Raw genomic sequence first — 23728 nt, forward strand, 5'->3', positions numbered from 1 at the left:
TAAGAAAATGTACTATTCTACTTAATTATATTTGCATCTATTTTTCCTTCTACGGTGAACGTCTAAGTTACTTCATTTTTGAAGCTTTTTTTAATAATAAACCTCATTCATGTCGAGCAACATAGTATCTCACAACAAAATGTTAATTAACAATATATATGATATAACGAAACACATCTCTGTATTATTTGTGATTGCAACATCCTTTGCTGTCTGGTAATCCTGAAAGGGGGATGCCACATGTGCGGCCCCTTCTCAAGGTTTCTTCATTTTCCTCATGTTGAGGTTTTTGAGTTTTTCCATGCCCTCATGTTGGTTCCAGATCAGGGGATGGTGTAATAATAGTCTGAAAAAATAGTCTATGTAATAACCTGTGAAGCGTGGGTAGCACGGCGGCGCAGTGGTTAGCGTGCGTGCGGCACAGTTCTAAGGTCTTGGGAACCTCCTGTGTGGGTTCAAATCCAGCTACCGGACTCTCTGTGCGGAGTTTGTATGTCCTCCCCGTGCTTTCGTGGGTTTCCTCCGGGCACTCCGGGTTTTCTCCCACATTCCAAAGACATGCATTTCAGGATTGGCCGGTTCAAATTGTCCCTAGGTGTGAATAAGCAAGCGAGTTGTCTGTCCCTGTGTGCCCTGCGATTGGCTGGCAACCAGTTCAGGGTGTCCCCTATCCACTGCCCGATGATTGCTGGGATGGGCTCCAGCACCCCCGCGACCCTACTGAGGATAAGCGGTGCAGCTAATGAGATGAGATGAGATAACCTGTGAAGCCCTTTGAGACTCTGTGATTCAGGGCTACAAAAATAAAAATGACTTGACTTGACTACATAAATAAACACGTTTGGAAAAAAAATATTGTGTAAGATTATTTTGTATTTTTTAAGAGGAAAATACAACATTTTGTAAGGGCATGGAGCCCTGGAGCTTGACAGGTATGTTGATAGGTATGAATTTGAAAACTCCACGAGGATAAATGTTACTATTGCAGCATGTGGTGTGTTTCTTTAAAGGCTGTGCAATCCGCAGTGACGTCACTGCGCAGAGGAGTTTTGAACCAAAAAGCGGAGTGACCTTCCTCGCTTCGCCTTCAGTCAGAGAGGGGCAGCAGTCAAGCGAGAAGCCGGCCACAGCTCACGCAGCCCCCTCTCCGCTTTAGCCTCAGAAATGAACAACAATTTAATCGGTGATGAAATCGGGTAAGTCTCCTCTAACTGAGCGTAGTTCTCTAAGCCAAAGTCGTTTTTTCTTGACAGCTGTCATCTGACAGCTAGCGTTCGCTAACGAGCTAGGTTAGCCTCGGTAAGTTAGCGAAAGCCTCAAAAATATACACAAAAATGGACATTATGAGAAAAGTCGAGCGTAACTCACCCAGGTTATAGAAACGCTATAGTCAACGTCGGCTCTTTTCATGTTGTTCGTTCCTGAAATGTGTTATACCGTCCCGCTATTTACTTAAGCCGGTTCATTTTTTCCTTCTATCTCGGTTTGGAGCATTCAAGCTAGCCAAGCTCACATTTGTTTGCCAGCGAAGCCCAGGATTGACCAAAAGGACACTTGGCGGGCGCCGCGGGGGGCGATTCAGCATCCGCTTGGCGGTCCTGTCCTCCATCTTTCGCATCCTTGTCAAGTTTGTTCTTCAATGCGGCTGGAGAGCGCAGATGATGGTGAAGTTGAATAGTCTCTCCGATCGGGACCACCGTGCTCAGACTGGATGCAGCCGGCTACAGCCTGTGTCGTGGTACCGCTACTGTTAAATGGACCCTTGACAACGGGCATACGAGGCTGGGGAATGCTAAAGATTGCGATGATCTGCATTTTATGTATATATATATATATATATATATATATAGCGTTTTTCAAGTTAATGACTTCCCAAAGCGCTTTACAATGTGCTCCACGTTTCCCAATAGCGGCATTGCAGCCACGTAAGGCGCTAACCTGCTTATTGGGGGTATTAGAGGTTCAGTGTCTTACCCAAGGACACTTCAACATGTAACAAGGACGAGCCGGGATTCGAACTGGGATCCCTTGATCCCAAGACGAGCGCTCTACCTCCTGCCGTACAAAGTACGTTTATTATGCATTTTAAGACGTGTACGACGTACGAGAAAATTTGTACGGAAAAAGGCCCCTAGATGGAAGATTGTCTGATCACGATCGCATACCTGTCAAGCTGCAGGGCTCCATGCCCTTACAAACTGTCCTATTTCCCCTTACAACATACAAAATAATCTTACACCATATTTTTTTCAAACGTGTTTACTTATGTAGTTTAACATGTTATATTGTACATGCGTTTCGTTATATCATATATATATATTGTTAATTAACATTTTGTTGTGAGATACTGAGTTGCTCGACATGAATGAGGTTTATTATAAAAAGTTCAAAAATTAAGTAGCTTGGACGTTCACTGTAGAAGGAAAAAAATATATATTTTTTTTAAATGAAAAATTATGATCATGAATGTATATTTGCCGAGTATTCGAATTAATGTTTTGTTTCCTTTTACTGAATGAAAGTTATTTTTTTGTACCACGACGAGGCACTAAATGTACACTCTGCCCCTTTAACATGTCTGAAATCTACAAACATTCCTCTTAAAAGACCTCAAACCCTTCGTTGGTTATTCGTCATGTTGTCCAGGGAATGGTAACAGGAAGACGTCACACTTGTGTTCATGTTTTGATATATCTTATTGGCTAAGAGACATGAAAAAAATATCTAAATATTTCTTACAAGCCTTAAAGGTAGAAGAGCGCTATAGCACACCTGGTAGAAAGGCAGTGTTGCACTCGCGGCCTAAATGCGTTAAAGCAGGGTATTTCATACCAGAGCCAGATGTACTCGCGGACCATACAGTCCGGACCCCTGCTCTAACCCTTGTCATCATGGTTTAATTGTCATGCGCATTCTTAATTTTTCAGTTTCTCCAATCATGAATGACAGGGAAATGTACTGTAGTGCTAAGTTCAGGCAGTAATGGATTTGTACAAGGATTCCATGTGTCTTTCTTACTGTATAATAATGTACTTGACGCTCCTGTTTGATTATTGCAAACGGATATTGGGGAAAGATGGGAAAAATGTAAGATACACTTTTATTTTCATTATTTAGAAATTTCCCTGAATACTCAGATGTTCCACACCATTCAGACAAACAACTGGACTCTAGTTCCCCATTAAAGTAGTTTGATTCCTTGTGTTGAAAAGTGAAATAGAAACTAACATGCTTCTTCTTTAGACGACAACAAACAACATTATTGCCTTTTTTTCTAATTTTTTACTCACTAATTCAGTAAGTGAATCAAAAACCTCATTGCTTTTTCTTTTCTTTCTGGTTGGAATGATGTCATGATTTTGCTGTAACGGAAACTCAGACGAATACCAATTCATCCATCACTTTACACAATTGAAAAAGAAAAACTTCAATAAAGTATTTATTTGAAACTCTATTTGTTTACACATGTGTAACTGACTGTTTACACCTGGTTTACATCATCTAAGTGCACCAATGCACTATATACAGAATGTTAGTTGAATTTCTACACCTTTCCTGACTGTACTATTTTGTTGACTGTCTGCCCCATTGTATAAAAATAATTGACTTTACCCCTCTGTAGATCCATTTGCCTTACGTGTTTATTCTTAGTTTAGTTCTCTGTACTTGACCTGAGTGTTTACCCTTTAGTCTGAAGTCAATATGAATGTGTGATAATTATTTATTGTTTTTTTTTTGTTTCTAGAAAATTATTTGTTGGGGGGCTGGACTGGAGTACCACACAAGGTAGGTATCTCATATCACTTTAGAGCAAGTGAATGATCAGCTAATTTACGTGAAATAGCCATCTGCCCATGAAGCAGAGGAGCACAAATGGTTGACTAAAGAGAAAAGCTGCCTTTAGTGGTGATTTTGGTAATCTGTACATCTGTTTTTGTTTTTTTTGCACTACTGGCAGTTCTTTATAGCTAGCCACTCCTTTGCACATCTGTTCTCCTCTGCACTATCGTACCACAGTGTTATTGTTACTGTATAGTGACTTGTTTACCTGACTGCCCATTTTGCACATCTGGTTAGCTGCTCCTCTTGCACTCTTTGCACTACTGTATAATACTATACTTAGCCATAATTATTTAGTATATTATTAGTACTTCAATACAACATTTTATTTATATCAGTACATTCAAGGAAACTGTGCGGGTCAGATGTATCGACATTTCGTTCTGTATACACGTGTACTAGAATGACAATAAAGTATATCTGAATCTCTGAATCTGATTTAGGACTACAAAAGTTAAGAAAAAGTATGACCAATAATGTTACAACTTGGAGAGCATATATCAGTCATTATGTAAATGATCATCAGCAAAATCAAGTATTTCCAACCGTGATGATTGTGAACTGACCGAAATGAGGTTTTGTTAATCAAATAAATAAAATCTACAGCTGACCTCTTGGCATATAAATCTTTCTGAGTTTTCGTGACTCTTGCGGGTGGGGGTAGGGGGGTTTGACTTGAAGTCATTTAACCTTCTTAAGAAATTACTCGTGTCTTCATCCAACTCTGCAATGGTATGCTCTTGTTTGACGACTGTGTAACTATGGCTGTGTGTGTGTGTCTCAACGGCACTGTAGCATAAAGATCATAAGCACTGGAACTCTGCGTGTTCCCCTGGCTTTGTCTGCAGGGCTTCCTAGCTAAGAGAGAAGAAATTAGACTCTTTATTTGTTGAAACTTGTTAACTTAGAAAGGGTGTGTGCTATGATATTGGGGCTGTGGTGTGTGCTTGGTGTTATGGAAAAAGACGTTTTAGGAATTTGGACACATGACCTCAATGTGTTCTCATGTTTTGTTATGCCTTTTGTATAAAAAAGGAATTACTTAATTATAATGAAAACATGTTTCCAAGATAATTTGTTCCCCAACACCTGTGCTGAAAGTATTTTCCTACCTTCATTTATCATGATGATGATAGCATGCGTCCTCTCCTCAGAGCTGCGTCATGTCTTTCATATTCATTTCTCATTTTCAGTGTTGCCATGTTCGTGTTTTGTCATTATTTTCTTTTTTATCTTCTTTCCCCAGAAACCCTGAGGAACTACTTTTCACAATATGGGGAAGTGGTAGATTGTGTTATAATGAAGGATAAAACAACTAATCAGTCAAGAGGCTTTGGTTTTGTCAAATTCAAAGACCCCAATTGTGTACGAGCAGTGCTGGAGACAAAGCCACACAATTTAGATGGCAGAAATGTAAGTATTTCCCATGAAACTACTCTCAAAACAATATGGCAGCCTATTTTAAGAATTTTGTAGCTCTGACACTTAAAAACTGTATTTGATTATTTGTGCCAAGTACAAGTGTGTCTAATATAGAATACGTTTGCCAAGAATGGATTTTTTTTTCATATTTTTGGCGACCAACAAGACTTTCCTGTTTAAAGTTGAATGGGCTGATTTAGCAATGCAGTTTGCAATTCTTATGTCATGGCTGATTCCTGAGACACATCTAAGTACTGCAGTATTTCATCAAGCATTTATTGAGATATGCCACTGTAAATGGTATTTGTAGATTGTTAAACATTTCCCCTCAATGCTGGCAGATTGACCCAAAGCCATGCACTCCTCGAGGAATGCAACCTGAAAAATCTCGGACGAAGGAAGGCTGGGTAAGGAAAATCAGTTTTTTATTTTTCTGGTCGGACGATGATATTTACTCATTCTAAAATGGTACCAATGTTGTAACGATAACGAAATAATAATATAAACAATACAAATAATGATTAAAAAGCAGGTCAAACAAACCAACAAGGATTTTTTTAGATGTTTCCATTGCTTTTGTGTTTTCCTTTCAAATTTGATTTTGTTTCCATTCCAAATATTTCTCTAACAAAAGGTTTGTGATTTTTGCCGCCCCTCCTCTAAAAAAATGATAGTTAACAACTGCTAAGCGAACAATATGATTCTGTCCTCATAGAGCACAGTGGTAAACCTGGCAATAGCCAGATTGATGAACGATTAATTTATAATTGATATTGTGGATAATTCCTTTGAGTTAATCTGAGACCGCTTCATTTTGATCTGCTCAATTAAGAAGATTTTGCACTATACTTGAAACTAATTCAAGGATTTGGCATGTTGTGCACACCTACCATAAGTTTGACCAATAATTGCATTTGGATATCCTGTAATCGTAATAGATTTAATTGATTATTGGGAATTTATGAACTAATGTATCAAGTATACACTATTTTATATAATAATATAAAAACACATTTTTTTTTCCGAAGTAAACATGCATGACATACCAATACTGAGGCTTATATTTATGCTATGTAAAAGAGAAGTTCTGGACATAGCTCGTCTAACTCCTGAGCGAGTGAAAAAGGCTTAATGTAAGAAGGGCTTCACATAAAAAAACAACAAAAAAATTGTTGAAATTTATATTACCTGAATATATATTTTTGCACCATAGAATCAGATTCAAGTGTGTACACATGAAGTGCTACGATTTACCAAATTTACGCCATTTTCTGTGTAATAAAATGCCACTTCATAACAATTGCCCAAGTTCTTTAAAGGAAAAGATTTCAGGGTGAAAAGAAAAAAAATGTTAAGTTTGAACCCCCCACCCCTTTGAGTAGGGGATGAGTACTGGTTATTGCCTTTTGTCAAATGTGTTTTCAAGCATGGACTCACAATGTAGAAGAGTAATAAGTGAGGTCCCTTTGGTCCCTAACATTCTGCTGCCAAATATTCTTTTGTTTGCTTTCTTTCTTTTTGGAGCAGCCTAGGGCCTTTGCAGTTCTAAAAGCCATGCAGCGTGATTGTGAATAGAGTGAGTGGAGCAAATAGCGTTCCCTGATCTGTGGAGACTAGTGGTTGCATTGACATGTCATGTTAAGAATTATGCCCCAGAGCAAGAGGAGAACCCATTTTCTCTTGAACTGCCTGAATAGATGATGGCTAAGGGGCCCTTCCCAGAGGGATCCTTTAACAGACACTGTAATCCATAGACTCCTTGTTTTTCTTTCAGAAGGGCAGCAAAGCTGATAGCAATAAATCAAAGAAGATATTTGTAGGTGGAATCCCCCATAACTGTGGCGAGCCTGAACTCAGGGACTATTTCAATAGGTTCGGAGTGGTGAGTATTTTCAATTAATCAATCAGTTGGTTTTGTGACTGTTTGGATACAATTCAATTATAAGTGGTAGAGAAATCATATTTCATGGATGAGGGAAGAACAATCTGTCCTAATCTAAAGATATTTTTCTTTTCTTTTTTGCATTTTTTGATGGCCATTGTTTCCCTTTTGTCCAATTCAAGGTCACCGAGGTGGTAATGATCTATGATGCGGAGAAGCAGAGGCCCCGAGGTAAAAGCTGATCCCGTTTTCATTCCCCCTCCCTCCATACCCTACCATCTTAAATCTAATGACAAACTATTCTGGCCCAAAGAGAAACGGACCATGACTTTCCTCTTAACTGCACTCTGTGCTTACTTGTGTGGCTGAGCTTTCCATTTGAGGTCGTAGCCTGCTATCATCTGTAAGAAACCGTAAAGTTTCTGCCATAATAGAGAGAAAACATCAAATGTTATTGCAAAATCACTTTTGGTATATGTATCTGTAACGTCACCTGTACCATGCTTAGACACTCCCAAAATTATAAAAACAATTGTGGTGTATTTTTGTTGTTTTCAGCACAACCAGAGAAACTTACTCCTACTCCTCTTCTCTAATTTATTGAAATAAAACTAGTGAAACTGCCACAAATCTGAAATTTAAGAGTTTTGATATCCCCATCACAGAAGCTGTTGTTAAGGAGTCATAACTTCATTTTTAATCCTGAAGACACGTAAGAAAAAAAGTGCAAAAAGTAAATGACAAGACGTCAGCAGATGCTTTAATAGGCAAGGCATTCACTAAAAGCGGAGAGTAGACTTTAGAGGCAGCCAGATGGTCTTCTTGAAAAAGCCACAGAGACCAGTTGGAGCTCCCGGAGAGGGGTGGGTGGGAGGCTGTAGGGGATAGTTGACCTTCAGTGATCAAGATGATCTTGGAATTCACATTAGTGTTTAATACTCAAAAAAATCTCTTAGCTCTTCAAATTTAAAAACAGGCCATCATCAAATTGGAACAAGGAACAGCAACCGGCTTTTGTCCATTGAGCTCAAGTCACATGTACTTTATCTATATTTGTCCTTCATTGCAAAGACGCTGAGAGAGGTGACCCACAACATTTTGTGTAACTGTTTTTCCTTCATTCAAAGGCGTGTGAAACAGAATAGTTTGGCATTGGCATTTAACATGAGCTAATGCACGAGTTAAATGATTGCAGCATATTTGGTAACATAGCTTGAACACATTAAAACATTAGGTTTGTAGTCTCTAAAATAAGTTGTGATTCTTGTACCTTAAATGGCGTTGTAAATTTCCCAATATGTAACACTGTTAAGTATTTGCAAGTGAGCCCTTTGTATTTTTCTTTTCCTCTGTTTCTTTTCTTCTGGTGAATTGTTTGAATGTGATTAACTGTGTCTCTTAAGATTTGTCTTTCCTCCTTTAGGTTACAGTGTATTTATTGGTACCACTGAGGTATAGGCCAATTTTTCTTAAAAATGCCCAAATGTCTAATTGGTTATTGGGGTTCTTATAAAGTTTCATTTGTTTTGAAGCAAAATGATTTTATATTAGATGTTATACTCTGACATCAAACATTTAATGTCATTGTTAAACAGGGAATCCACTAGAGGAGTGTTTCTCAACTTTTTTGAGCCAATGCACACTTTCATTAAAAATCTTCAGGGCTGTGTGCCCTGATTTTTGTGTGTATGTCAAAAATCTTTGAAAAAATAGTACCTGGAACCTCTATAATGGCTTTTTAAAACTTAAATGATCAAGGTGCCTAAATTGACTGTATTACATTTATCATATGTGCTCACTGTGGCTCTGGAGGCAATACAGGTTATTCATTTTGTTTAATAATTTTGCTGTAATTTTGAATGTCACTATATTTTAGACTTTTTTTCAAGTTTCATGTCATCTTTATCTTAGGTTTCTTGGGAAATCTCTAACACACTTAAAATATGTAAAAATAGTATATGCCAGTGGAACAAATTTCTTTTATTGTGTTTTAATGTTTTTTTATAAAGTAAAATTTAAAAAATAATCTTCAAAACAGCAAAATGTGTAAAGTAAAAACGGCAAAGTTGTGTGCATGATTTTTGCTTAGTTTGATTTTTTTTGCAGTGCAATCTTAGTCTCTTTCTAGCATGAGTATATAATATATATATATATTATAATAATAAATAACATTTTAATTTGTTTATGTATTTAATCTGCTGCCACCTCCTAATATGGTTGGATGTTACAGTTGATCGAATGATCACTGGAAAAAAGCAAAGACACTGAACAATGACATACCTTTTTGCATTGATAAGATTGGGCAATTTAGTTTGCACACTGGTTGAAAAACACTGCACTAGAGTAAGTATATCCTTGTGAAATATTTTAGGAGGAAGCGAATAAAAAATTATACACGGTACATTTAATTGTATTATTAATTTAAAGTGATTACAATATAGCGACAAGTTCAATGCCCCAGAAAATACCATTATATTCAGAATCATAACGTGCTCCCAAATTCAGATTGAGGACATAGATTTGTTATTAATATCAATAGGCCACTCGGCTTGGGAATGCTTGGCAGCAGGTCACTTGAATCTGTCGTCTCCGAGGATATTTAACCGGATTCAGGTTATGTCCCCAAGTAGAGATGGGTACTCAACCTACTTCTGCCAAAGTGGCAAGCTAATCTAATTGAAAGTAGATCACTGTGGCACTCAGAAAATTGTTAACATTTGTCAAATAAAGTCCTTTCTTATGTCCTCCCAATGGACGTGTTTAGACTGACAAGTTTTTTGACTGTTAAATTCTTATAACTATGTGTACCTGATGATCTTTGTATATGCCCCATGAAAACTTTAAAAAAAAGTACGTTTGAGACTAAAGCAATGGCCTATATCTTTGTGCTATCATTTGCAGTGTTCAATTTTGGCTTATCCCGGCTGACTCAAAAGTTAAATGTGTAATTTGGGATAGCTTGGAGAAAGCTTTAGGCATTCTACAGTTTGTGTTTGTCCATATTTTAGTAATACATTAACAAAGGCTGCAAGTATATGCTCTAAAGCAAAATACTCAGGACGGTTCAAGGAGGGACTTGGATGAACTGCATAAAATATGCAAATGTGGTCCATGTGTTAGAGCTGCCAAAGATTTACTAATCTATTTGTCATGTCAAAAGTTAATTAAATATCCCGATATTTCCTTTAGTCCACTATGCTGTATAATATTGGACTTTGCATTGTTTAGCGGTTGTGCAATGTCATCCAAACCCTCAGTCTTGAAAGATCCTTACTCTGCCGAATCCCAATACTGTTCTTCATCTTGTGTTGTCACAACCCTCCCTGCTACCTTGATTCACTCTTCGTCGTTGGCTAGGTTTTGGATTTATTACTTTCGAGGCCGAGCAATCAGTGGACCAGGCTGTCAACATGCATTTTCACGACATCATGGGCAAAAAAGTGTGTAGTTGTAGTTTTTTTTTAACCTACAGACAAAACAGAGGCTTGGGCGACAGACTTTAACTTACAGTTGGGTCTGATACTTTTACTGTGTGTACAAATAGAGACTAATTTGGCTTATTTTAAAGTCTGATTCACTTTGCTGTATATATTACCATTTGGCTTCTCAGTTTCATGTTTAATGCAAAATATTTATTATCCAATGACAAATGCTACCTTCTTTAGGTATTTCAGATCTTGTCGCCTGAGGTTCTGTTTAATAATGACCACTCCTTTAGGATGTATTTGGATTTAGTTTATATTCCAAAGTAATGCTTAGCTAATAAACTGTGCATTCATTGTTCATACATGTATTTGTAAGCACACAATTTTAATTATAAAGATAAAAATTGTGAGCCAATTTTACCTAACACAATTCACCTATTCATCTAAAGGAATGGTCCTTTTTTTTTTTTTTTTAATTGGCGGTCACTTACGTAGACAAGTTTTTTACGTTAACAAAAAAACCTCAGTGACCTTTAAAGAATCTCCATACTGTGTCCAAATGCCTTAGAAATGCAAATGACAACAACAAAAACAACAAATGTCGCTGAGCATTTAAATCGTAGTTTAGATGATGTATGGCAAAAAGGTGGTCCGATTATGGCAAGGTTTACGCTGAGAGAAAGTTAGATAATGATTCTCTGCAATCCAATAGTTATGTGTGTCTTATGTTTTAACATTGGAGTTTCTACTCTTTTATGTGGGAAGCCAACCTTAAAGCTCGACTAAGAAAAAAAATGTAATTCAGACTATTTAAATTCAGAAAGATTTAAAAAAAATAAATGGCTGACTTACACTAGGCAGCCAGGATATCTAAAGTAAAATTCCACTCTCCACATGCATTTATCTCAACTTGTAAGCTCTTTTTACACACCATCCTTGACCCTGTCCTGATTTTTTTAGCCGGTATCGAGGCTCAACTTGAACTATTGTCTTGCCTTGACATTACCTTACACAGGGACTTGAGGGAGCATGGGAAGTAAGAGTTACAAAATTAGAAAATGGAACACATCAAACCGAGGAACAAATCCCAGTTCTGCTGTAGGGGACTTTAGAGAAGTCATGGTATCCATCACACAAAGCTGTGATGCCCACGGGAGAAAGCGCTCTGGTAGTTGCCGGCAGCAGCGGGGCCCCTACCAGACGTGCGCATAATTGGGTCGACCGAGAAAAAGAGGCGGATGGGGTTGCAAGCTACACCTTAAAGCTGGGTGGAATTTGTGATTCATTTTCCTCCTGCAAGGTGACCCCAATAACTCAACCCCTCAGTCTATTTCTGGTTGGCTTTCCCTTAGTCTCTGCCCGGTTCTTTAAACTGGTTATCATTCTGTTTCTGTTGCTTGTCACACAGTTTTTCTCAACTGGAAATGTGTTTTCTTGCATTTAAATGTATTAACATTCAACAAAATCATATTATAAAAGGTTGGAGATTTACATCATCACTATCAAGTAATTTATGTCAAGATAACAGAGGGTGTGTATTGTCAAATTAATTTTGATATCTTACAAAATGTTGACGTTTCGACTCAGTATGGAGTTTCAATTTTATTCTTTAAACATGTTTTTTTTTTTTGTTCTTTCTGCATGTTTACTTTTTTATTCTGTTAAGATTGAGATTTTTTCCTCTTTACATCCATCTCTTCCTTAAAAACGTGTTCCCCATAGAATAATTTGAGATTATTTGTATGCATTAAATGGAGTAAGGTAAGTTGTACTGTAAATTTACATTATGTGAAGTAGTGAGATTTATGTAGATGTTCATTGAAATAAAAAAAAATTAAGTGTTTCTCAGGTACATTACTTGTTTAGAATAACGAGTTATTTCACATTTGAAAGTTTTTGCAAAACACTTTGCAATCTAAATTTAAGGATTCCACGCCCCAACCCTCAGTTTTTATTGCCCTTCCTAAATTATTACTTGGCTTGTAGTACCTGATACACCTAGCTGAAATATTTTTCGGGCATTCAATTTAATTTAGACATCAAGGCACTATGGCCCCAAATTTGAACCTTAGAAACTGGCCCTGAACAGCAAGACTTGCATTTGAAAATTTGAGTTTAGGGTTTGACTAGGTGGTGGATTTTTGTGGGATTTCTACTAGTGTTACCAAATGTGTCCTCTTTGTCCAGGTTGAAGTAAAGAAGGCAGAACCTCGTGACAATAAAACTCTTGCTCAGCTTGGCCAAAGCCAGTGGGCAACTAGGACTATCTTAAGTGCAGCTAATGGTTGGCCAGTGCAGGCTGCTCAGGGTTGGCAACACCCTTACGGGCCACAAGGTGAGTGTAAAGATAGTTAAAAGAGGGAAGGAAATAATTTAGTTTTGTATTCTGAAAATGAATTTTCATATAGGACTTTTTACATCTATCTAAAGCATATTTTTTTCTCTGCAGGCATTTGGGTCTCCACTACTGGCCAACCTATAGGTAAAGTCACAACCTTCCATTCCCAACAGTTACAATATTTTAATCGTTATTCATTTACCCTACATCTTTTGCCAGAAGTTCAAACCTTAAACTGACACCACAAATAAGCCTCGGATTAATTTATATTAAGTGTAAGTTCTGTCGTGTTGATGGTTTACGTGGTCACAGATATACAGGTAGGTTACGGGTGCCTAGACCTACCAGCAACTTGCATGGAAACTTTATTTCTTTCAGGATACCAAAAATTTTGAATTTTTTGCTTGACCGGGTTATTAGTGCAAATACGGTGCAAACCTTTAAGCAAAGGTTGGCAGAAATAGATTTGTCAAATTTTCTTAGGGGAGGGGGCGTAAGGTGACCATATTTGGCCATGCTCACTCTCAGCATTAGTTTTTTTTTTGTGTTATGTTTTGATTAATGTATCCAACAATACCTTCAATAAACATTTCAATATATATATATAAGTGTAAGAAATCTTTCTCCAATTTATCTAGGTGGTTATGGACCTCAATTAACAGCAGGCCGGGGAACCCCCACACAGTCTCCTTCACCATTTAGTGCATTCTTGGTCACTACCCCAGCGGGCAGCTTTGCTGCACCTCAGGCCTACCCTCTGCAGAACTTCAGCACAGCGCCACAGTTCGGTAAGTGTGCCTACACCCTCCTGCACAATTGTTATGTATTATCACTGATCTATGGGGGGGAAAAAGTATCAAGTTTGGGGCGTGGGGGGATGGGGTTTGGATACTGACCTTATGCTCGTCCCCATGTTTTTTTTCTATTGGTTAATTTATCATGAAAATAGTGAAAGTAAGAAAAGACTTGCTTCAAGTGGAGTCCAAACGCCTGGCTAAACCCTAAGAAAGATGTAAAAAAAGAAGAGTTTATTTGAGAGGATCTTAGAAATACACATACCCACTCGAGCATCATGAACAAGCTAAGGCTGCAATAATGACATAAGCCGGGAGATTGAGGCAGCAGGTAAAAAAAAAATCTGTACATCTCCTTTAAGTATAAAGCAAGCGAAACACGTCAGATAAATGGACTGTTTAATTTTACATATCTACTGATTTATTTTCATCCTCGTAAAAAATCGCAAAAGACCTTTTTGATGTTTATAACTGACCTTTTTTATATCCCGCCTTAAGCCCTATTTTAATGTTTAAGTTGTGTCTTGCCTGTGTTTTTTAAAATCTATTTATATGTGTATTTGTTTTGCAAGTGCTTTTTATTTAGAGAGAATCCCCACTAAATTGTTTCCCAAGATAAACAGTCTGACTGAAACCTTACAAACACAATATTTTCAACATTGAAAGTGTATGACCTGTAACGACATACAGCCCAAGACTGATGAGACGCCAACAAATATATGAAGACAAAAACCCTATTAATTATGATGTGCAGCAAATCACTTGACAAAAATGAATTATCATGCAACTGACTCGAAGCACGAGAAGCACCAGTTCAGTGCAATTGTCCATAAAAGCAAAAGCAGGGAATCATAAAATTCTCAGTTTGACGACATTCGATTTGTGAAATGAGATTGACATGGTCATTTGTGCTTGCTAAAAATGCTACATAACTAGTTCTACTGGATGTGCGTGGGTGACTTGCTAAACTAAAACACAATTGATTAACGATGTGGTTATCAGAAAACCAATAGGTCCCCAGCTTTCTTGACACCAAATAATTGTAAGTTACAAAGATTGGAGTTCTGTGCTTGCTTGAATACTAGGCAGGCAGGCACTTTTTTAGTAGGCATGTTAAGTGATGCCAAAGTAAACTATTTGTGAGTAATTTGACTTTGCATGTCTCTGAAAAAATCACAAGGCTTCTGCTCCAAGACAGGTCAGCGCTAAGCGATGGGCCTATATCTGTGTGCCTGTGTGTGCCTGTTATCGTGTCTCTACTTCATGTAAAACGGGCAGAAACATAACGATGATCAATATAAAACTAAGCAATCTCTCTTCAGTGGGTACTGATCCGATCAAAGTCACGTGATCAATCCGATTTCTGAATGTTACATGAGAAAAACATTCAGAACATTGCTTCACTGTCTTAACAGGTTACAGTTTTGGCTCTCCTCAAGCAGAACAGTATGTCCAGCAGGTTCCTCCTCCGCCTACAACTCCAGGAACCGCAACTTTGGGCTTTGCACCCACTGCTACACCAACTCAGGACTTGAGCAAAGGTTCTTCTGCGCAGCCTGACTTTCATTATAGTCAATATGGTAAGAGAACTGTTGTACTTTTTGCTCCTCTCATTCCTATTTTTTTTTCTTTTAAATTAAACCAAACCAAAGCCTATGCCTCTTGATAGTTTTTTTTCACAACTAGTTACGTAATTTCAAATGATTGGTACCTTATTTGCCAACCTTGCTATTGAAATAATTTATTCGTACCTTAATCCACTCACACATGCGTTTTAAATACTGTTATTGAATTTCACTCCCAGTTGAGCTGTGACGTGGCTGTCATTTGAGTCTGTTTTTTGCACCATGGCTATTGTTGTGTAAAATAAAAAAGAGAAGGTTGGTATGTGTTAGTTTAAATTGAATCATCCTGTCTTGCAATGCTTGTTGTTTAAGATCATTTATTTTATTATTGATCTTTTATTTGCATCCCAACTTTAACTACAGATTTTTAAATATCTTTATATATTGTTAAAATATACTCTAGGTAGAGAGGTTGTCTTTTACACTGAGTTGCAAGTCTTAGATAAATCAGTCATTTTGGAATTGAAATTAGAATTGTCTTTATCGTCATTGAGGACAACAAAATAACTATTGTTTACAGTTAGACATGGTACTTCAGGATAAATATGTAATCGATTTAAAAGACAAAAATAACACAAAAAAATGTGGGTATAAAAAGGCAAAACTGTTTACAAGGTAGTGCCTGGAGACTGGCCTAAGCTGTAATTGGATCAGAAATAATCCAGTCTCAGAACAAAGTTAATGATTTCCTTGTGACTTTAGGGATTATTGGCCAAGCATGTATTTAACAAAGAAAGTAGGAAAAATAAGAAAAGAGTAATACATTTAAAAAAAAAAAAAAAAAAGCTGGAGAGCCATTAGCCGCTGTACCTTTGCATCCCAGCATCTTGTTTGGTTTAACACTCAAAATGTATTTTCCAACACTCTGTTAACCTCAGGTTGTTATTGTTTGTATTTCCAATTTTTGGAATTCATTCATTTAACCTTTGTAACTCTGTGTTGTCTGGATCTTTAGGCCTACACTTGTACATGTGTAGTGTGTTTGCGTTTGTTTGCCTGTATATACATAAACAAGACATGATTGGTTTTATCTTTAAACACCACAAATCTTTCTATGTTCTATTAACACTTTGATCAGCGTGCATGAAAACGTATTTCCTGATATCGGGTCTTTCCTACCCCCTTATTTAATGTTTTTAGGTACATAGTTTTTTTTTAACTTGTTTCAAGTGATAAAATATTGCTGGTCATTCTTTTAATATTGCGTCATAATACCTTCCCCCACCAATTGCAAGAAAACTCCAAACAAAGAAAAAAAAAAAATCCAAAAACTGACAATATTTATTTTAAGAGTGAACTTGAGATAATTTTACCGGAGATTTCTCACACAAGTTTGGTAATCGTTGGCAATTTAAAACTATTTTAACTGTGGAATTGAGGGTAGGAATTTGGGATTGGCATTTCAATCAATCAAAGATGGAGCTGATTACTCTACCAACCCATGAACCCTTAAAAACTAAGTTCACAATTCAGGAAAATGCAATGAAGATCATATTTTGCTAAATTTGTGATCTGTATTTTATTTTTTTATGATGGTCTGTACAGTTGAATTCCAATTGTATTTAACTTTATATTACTGATGCGACCGAAGCCAATTTTCTATATTGTCTTGAATAGGATATGTAGCCAATATTTAAATTTCTTTATGGTATGTTTTTTTGTTTTTTGTTTTTTTTAAAATCCTACCTTGTGTGCTGAAGTGGGATGATTGGGAGAATGTTTACGACGTGCCGATCACAAATTGGCAATATTCAATATGTTGGATTGTCCCGGCATTACTTAGGCATGTCTCCTATAGACAATATGAAAGCTAGTGGAAAATTCATACAGCCACTCAAAACAAAGTATTTCTCCCGTTTTTTTCCCCCTTCTAATGTTCTTTATCTGAAGTGGATTGGTTTCGGTGTTGTGTAATGATTGTGCTTTGTTAAAATTGTTCTTTCAAATTTTAAATGACCTATGTCGATTAAATGATGCACCATTCCGGCCAAACTACATTTAATGAAGTACCATTATCTTGTACTTGTACATTGTTAGCCAGAATATTTGTGTTATTTCCATAAAGCTAAAGCACCACGTTGCCTCGTTTTCGCTCTACTAAATAAAAATAAAATGTTCATAGATAAATTAACCTATTCAAGTAAACCTTGTTTTGGGAGAAAGATTGTATAATTCATTTATAAACCACAAGAAACCAAATTCCTTGCGGACACCACTAATGAAGAGAACATGTTGAAGGAATTAATCAAGCAAACAAGGCATCAAATAAAATAAGTGTGTTTTATATGAACAATACTTCAGTATACAGAGTAACTCATACCTCTTATTTGGTTTATTTGAAACCTAACTGATATCAGATTTAAGTTTCAGTTATAGACTTACCTGAATTTGATTATTGCCAATATTCTGATCTTAACAGAAAATTCCCCACTTTTAAACATACTTATTACCATGGCATCATCACTTTTGACAAGTTCAGACAGTGAGATTGAAAACCCTTACTTCATTTGACCATCAAATTATTTCTCCTCTCTATGTATGAAATTATCAAAATTCAATACCTACTTATTTCCATGGCTTATGTGATTCGTTTAGCATTCAAAGCATTATCTACCCACAGTAACATGCTAAGTCAAAAGTATACAGCTTATTTTCACTTGCAATTTTTTTCATGGAAACGCTTGAGGTGACATTGTGCTTCAGGTTCCTGCAGTGACAATTCCAACTTTAATACACTTTAAACAGAAAATATACTGAGTAAACAGATTTGTGCCACCCCCCAAAGTGTAGGGACAGACTAATCATATCAGTTTATTAGAGACAGACATTTCATAGGTATTAAATGTATACAATTTGTAAGATTTTTCAAGTTATAGTAAGAGGAATAATTAGTTTCCAAATATAAGGGTTCAGTCAACGTGGTGTCCTCGTCTCCCTGATAGGCTTGGGTAACTACCCTCAGGACCTCTCTGCCTGCGGACCAACGCGTCTTTACACTTATGGTCAGAAAGATCAGGGAGGTAGGTGCCAGCATCATATTCTCCAAAAACAACAGAAGTAGTATTTCTTTACTACTGTAGTGCCTGTGCAAATATTACAACCTAGTTCTTTGCTTTATTTCCAAAGTATTTTGCATGGACGTTAAAAATGTATGCGTGTTAGTGTCGAGTGCATTTGAATGCCAATTACAATCTAATTAGTTGCCTGAGCTCCAAAGACTGTCTACCTTTGTGGGTAATGCTTCACTATATATACTTTTCAAAGATCATTGTGTTTGTCTTGTGACCTGAATGCTACAGTGGGTGATGGAACGGTTGAAAATGTGGTTGGTAGATATGGAGTAGCAGGAACAAATGAGAGTGGGAAGAAATTGATTGAGGTATGTGTGGAAAGTGAGTTAGTGGTTGCAAATACATTGTTTAAAAAGAGGGATGCGAATAAGTATACTTTTGTCAGAGTGGATGGTGGTGAGATGGTGGACAGAGCACTGATGGATTATGTGGTGGTTAGGAAATGGATGTTAAGTAGATTGTTGGATGTGCATCTTTACAGAGGTGAAATGAGTGTTATGTCTGATTATTTTTATGTGGAAGGAACACTGAGAATAGATGGATCGTGGAGGGCTAGTTATAGGAAGAGTGTGAGGGAAGACGTGAAAATGTCAGAGTTGAATAAGGTAGAAAAAGAGAGCGTTTAAAGAGGGGATAGGGGAAGAGTATGAACAGATTAGTATAAGAGAAGTGGAGACTTTGGAAATTGAATGGAAGTGGTTTGGAGACTGTGGAGGAGTGCGAAAGAAGTGTGTGGAATGAGAAAAGTTCTGAGAAAACATTAAGAACGTTTTTAATGGAGTTTGGAAGACTGTGTGATAGGCGTAAGTTATGTGTGAATGTTGGAAAGGGTAAGTTGATGAGGTGTTCACGTGATGCAGTATGCATTGGCATTGGAAATAAGGTTGCATGGACAGGTGCTGGAAGAAGTTGAAAGCTTTAGGTACTTGGGTTGTGATGTGGCTGCAGTTGGTGGAATGGAGTGTGAGGTATTGCACAGAGTGAATCAAGGAAGCAAGGTTTTGGGTGCTCTGAGGATAGTGATGAGCAACAAGAGTATGAGTATGGAGGTTAAGAGAGGACTGCATGAGAGTGTGATTGTGCCGACTGTGTTGTATGGTGCAGAGACTTTGAGCAGATATGAGAAGGAAATTAAATATTTTTTAGATGAAGTGCTTTAGGAGTATGTTAAGAGTGACAAGATTGGATAGATTGAGAAATGAAATTGTGAGAGACAGAACTGGAGTAGGAGTGGAACCGAGCAAGCGTGTGTATAAGAGAGTATTCGGTTTCTTTGGATACTTAGAGGATGGATGAGGAGCGAATGTTGAAGAGGATCTACAGACCAGAAGTAAATGGAAGGAGACCAAGAGGAAAGCCGCAATTGACGTGGATGGATGGTGTTATGAGTGCACTGGAGGAAAGAGGTCTCAATGTAATGGATGCTAGAGCTCTTGTTGGTGATAGGAATGAGTGAAGAGGTGTTGTGAAAGGATAATGGGATGTTTGGATGTGTTCTAAGGGATCGGCAGGGCACCTGTATGATGCGGCAGGGGTACACCAGTGAAAGCTGTTGGGCCCTGCTTTAGAACAAAAGAGTGTGTTGTTACCCTGACCCGAGTGACATGGCCGCTTTTTTGTGTCCCGTTTTATCTGGAGGGAAGAAAGCTCGACCAACTTGGGTGCCAAGGTGCTTAACTTGTTTGGGCATTTGGGTTGGCCATGGTCAATTGTTTATTTGTTTTTTGCTCCTTTTTCCTTTTCTTTGTTTTTGTATTTGTCTTGCTGTCGGTCACTCCTCTCGAGGGATATGACCGAGGTAAATAGATGGACAACAATAGTGAAATTAAAATAAGTTCAATAATATTTAGTAGCAGCAATAAAAAAAACATATATATTGTTCAGTTTCATTTGTAAACAACAAGAAAAATGAACCTAAATTTTCATGTTTTCAGTTAAGATTCAGATGGGTTTTTATGATCCCTAATAGTTTCTGAGATATTTAAAGTCAAAAAGTTTGGAACACCCTGTATAACATTGAGAGTTTGTACATCAAGGGTGCATTTTTCTTCTTAAAGTTTGATTCAACATAGAGTATCCATCCATCCATTATCTGCACCGCTTGTGCTCAGTAGGGTCGCGTGGGTGCTGGAGCCCATCCCAGCTATCTTCGGGCAGTGGGCAGGGGACACCCTGAACTGGTTACCAGCCAGTTGCAGGGCATATACGGACAACTCACTCGGTCATTTACACCTAGGGACAATTTGGACTGGCCATTTAACCTGACATGTGTGTTTTTGGAATGTGGGAGGAAACCCACGCAAGCACAGGGAGAACATGCAAACTTCACACAGCAGGTTCGATCTCATGTCCTCAGAACTGTGCCTCACACGCGCTAATCACTGCGCCGCCGTGCTGCCCTTTCAACATAGAGTATTTCCTCACATTTTGTTTTGTATTGGTCCTGCTACTCTGATCACCGAATTTTGACGACTGTTGTGGAATCATTTAAAGAGGCTTGCCAAAAGTGGTCATTTTGCTAATTTGTGTATACCGAAGATGTAATCAAAGTTTCTAGTGACTCCGTTAACTACTAATCTCAGTTGGTCATCAGATGAGGCCTGATACTTTATTTTTTAGCAGACAGCAAAAAGCCAAATAGCTGCCACCTGAGACAGACAAAATGGGTCCATTTTGCTGGCTTATTCCAAATTTAATGATTGAATAAAAGCCACAATGCTGCACTTAGAATAAAATGAGCAAGATTATCCAATTTTAAATATTCTTATTTTAATGTTTTTCTCTACTCATTTGGTATTACAGAAATGAATTAATAATCTAGAGTGAAATAAGAAAAATACTTATTATGGCCGTTTCTCTTTAGTAGAAAAAAATATTAGAAAAAAAGAATCTGTAAAATCTGGGAAGTCAATACTGTACTTTAAATTGTCGACAGCACAATCGTTTTTTTTCTATTTTGTCATTCATATACAGTGAACTCTTATTATTCGTGGGGGTTACGTTCCTAAAGGCCTGATGATAAAGTCACAAAGTAGAAATCTTTATTTATGCATTAAGCCAAATAACAAACCCAATTCACAGTATCAAGCATTCATTTAACAAATAAAAGTGCTGTACTTTATAATTTTATTTTCACGAATAACTTCTGTATCATATCATAATTTCAAAATAACCTTGCTGCTATAATGCACTACCTTGAATCCACTTTTTTACTTCAGATGATATTTTGTTGCGATCATGTGGATGCTATTCGGAAAAAGAAAATGTGGCTTAAAAATGATATGTCCACTTGTGGGCAATAGGAAGCATCTCTTTCAGCCTTTAGGTGCGTTTGGCAGTCCAGAGTCTTTTGTTGAAATAATCACGTTCTAGAGAAACTCAAAATTGAATAAGATTTGAGCATATGTAACGTAGTTGGACAACCGTTTTAAGTTTGTTTAAAATTTGGACTGCAACGCTATTGACACACAGGCAGAAAAGGGGTGCAATGAATGTTTCTCCAATCAGAATGCAGAACTCCCCATCGTAGCTCACAGATCCCTTACCGCCAGGGTCGTCTGGGCACCACTTCTTGTGGTGTGTTGGGGCAAGTACAGCCTGGCGGCGCTTACCACTTTCCAGGCTGCTTTTGGGGTAGGGGTTTTCGCCCCGTCACATAAAACAGCATTGGTTTCTATGGTTACCAGCAGCAGGATGAGCCTCCTGATCTGACCCTGATACAGCACTCTCATCTTCTGGTCGATATTGTTTTTTATTTTTCTCTCCGTATAAAGTGTCATCCCGCTTTATAGAGATGAGCTTGACCTTGGCACTGACGACCAGCGGCGTGTGACAATACTGATAACAAATCCTTAATCACTGGGGCAAATCTATTTTGTCTTGCATTGTACAAGGCTCATTGCATCATGGGTGGCTTTCATATTTTTGGGGAAAATAAACTTTGTAGCGATGACGTTAGATCCTTTGATTTTGTGACATAATAAAGGCTGTTTGTTGATTTGTATTGTGCAATACACATGCAAAGTCCTTCACTTGGAAATTTATTAAAACTGCAAAAAGTGAACTGCCTCTTGGCTGAGAACAAGTGTCTCGACTGATTCTAGAATTGTGCACTATTTATGCAGGAGATGGAATAAGAGCTTGCTCTGTCCACTCCACGCATCGGCCCGGTATTGCAGTACCTCCGGGAACGGTGCATTCGCAATGATCGCAACAAGGCTTTAGGGCTAGGACCTTAGCTTGGCCTTTTGGCTTGAGAGTAAGGGTCCCGGCCCCTAGGCTTTGTAGCGTACTATGAACTGACCGATAACGGATAATGCATAATGAATAAAGAAGATGGAACAATAACCCTTAAAAAATCTCCCCCCTTCGCTTTGTAGCGTATTATGATTTGACCGATAATGGATAATTGATAAAGAATATAGAACAATAAACCTTACAAAAAAGTTTGAGAAACACTGATCTAGAGGATGGAAGGATATTTGACATACTAAAAAGTTACTTGTTGTTAACTAATCTTTCCCATTTTTTTTTGTCTACTGCAGGCTATGCTCAGGACCTCACTGCATTCAGCCAAACCTTTGCAGACCCGAGTCAGACAGTGGCCTCTTATGGCTCAGCACAACCGGTCACTGCTCCACAATCCGCACCGAGCCCGTTTGGAAGAGGGCAAAACCACAACGTGCAAGGCTTCCATCCCTATCGACGTTGACCGTTCTCTTTGGGGCAGGGATATTATGTAGACTTATATGTATTTAAAAAAAAAAAAAAACTGGGTTCAGTGGGTCGGGGAAATGTGTGTTGGCTTTTGAAAGGGCAGCGTAAAATGGAAACTTCAGTTAAAGAAGGTCTTCCAATTTGTTTAAAAGAGTTGTAAAAATATTTTTCTTTACCTAATTTAAAGAAAAGGGATTTTATGTCTTGTACGGCAATGTTTTTAGTAGAACTAAAACTACTTGCAATAATTTTGATTGTCACGTTGAACACTAGCACATAGATTATATGAAAAGAGACTTGCATATAAATATGTATATTTATGGTTGACACAAATGAAAACAGGGTTTTGCATTTCCCCAGCTTTAAATCCTAGGGAAATTGTTTTTATTTGGTCGATATTGTTTACTTTCTGAGCCTTTCAAGTTTGTTTGAAATTGAGATTATAGATGTATATTATACACAAACTGTGCAATTTTTTAAAAGTTTTGTACTAAAATGTACAATTTGCTTGTTTTTTTTATTTAAAGATGTAGACTTCCCTCAGGTGGCTGTTTTGAGTGCGTTTTGCACTTATGCAAAAAGGAAAAGTTATTAATAAAAGTTCTAAGGATGTTA

The 23728-nt window shown here is 37.5% G+C and overlaps 1 protein-coding gene and 1 pseudogene across 2 annotated transcripts; both read left to right on the forward strand.

Moving 5' to 3' along the window:
- The first annotated feature begins 1042 nt into the window (after window positions 1-1042).
- On the forward strand, window positions 1043-23728 carry dazap1 (DAZ associated protein 1). Of its 2 annotated transcripts, none has more exons than XM_088349727.1 (12): window positions 1043-1196; window positions 3746-3786; window positions 5087-5253; window positions 5604-5669; window positions 7037-7144; window positions 7327-7375; window positions 10502-10584; window positions 12757-12904; window positions 13019-13051; window positions 13546-13695; window positions 15117-15281; window positions 22942-23728. In XM_088349727.1, the coding sequence occupies exons 1-12, from the start codon at window positions 1165-1167 to the stop codon at window positions 23106-23108; spliced, it is 1209 nt and encodes a 402-aa protein (XP_088205853.1). In that variant the 5' UTR covers window positions 1043-1164; the 3' UTR covers window positions 23109-23728. The 2 variants fall into 2 exon arrangements, with proteins under 2 accessions (XP_088205853.1, XP_088205854.1); XM_088349728.1 differs by having other exon boundaries at window positions 7040-7144.
- Window positions 22460-22600, forward strand: LOC148355378 (U2 spliceosomal RNA; annotated as a pseudogene).

Source organism: Urocampus carinirostris, chromosome 12, assembly GCF_059441175.1.
Source record: "Urocampus carinirostris isolate Australia breed hairy pipefish chromosome 12, RoL_Ucar_1.0, whole genome shotgun sequence".
NCBI classification, from domain to species: domain Eukaryota; kingdom Metazoa; phylum Chordata; class Actinopteri; order Syngnathiformes; family Syngnathidae; genus Urocampus; species Urocampus carinirostris.

Coding starts and splice junctions, on each gene's coding strand:
- dazap1 (XM_088349727.1), top strand. CDS start 1,165: ATGAACAACAATTTAATCGGTGATGAAATCGG. Junction 5,670..7,036: donor CTCGGACGAAGGAAGGCTGG/GTAAGGAAAATC, acceptor TTTTTCTTTCAG/AAGGGCAGCAAAGCTGATAG. Junction 13,052..13,545: donor CACTACTGGCCAACCTATAG/GTAAAGTCACAA, acceptor CAATTTATCTAG/GTGGTTATGGACCTCAATTA.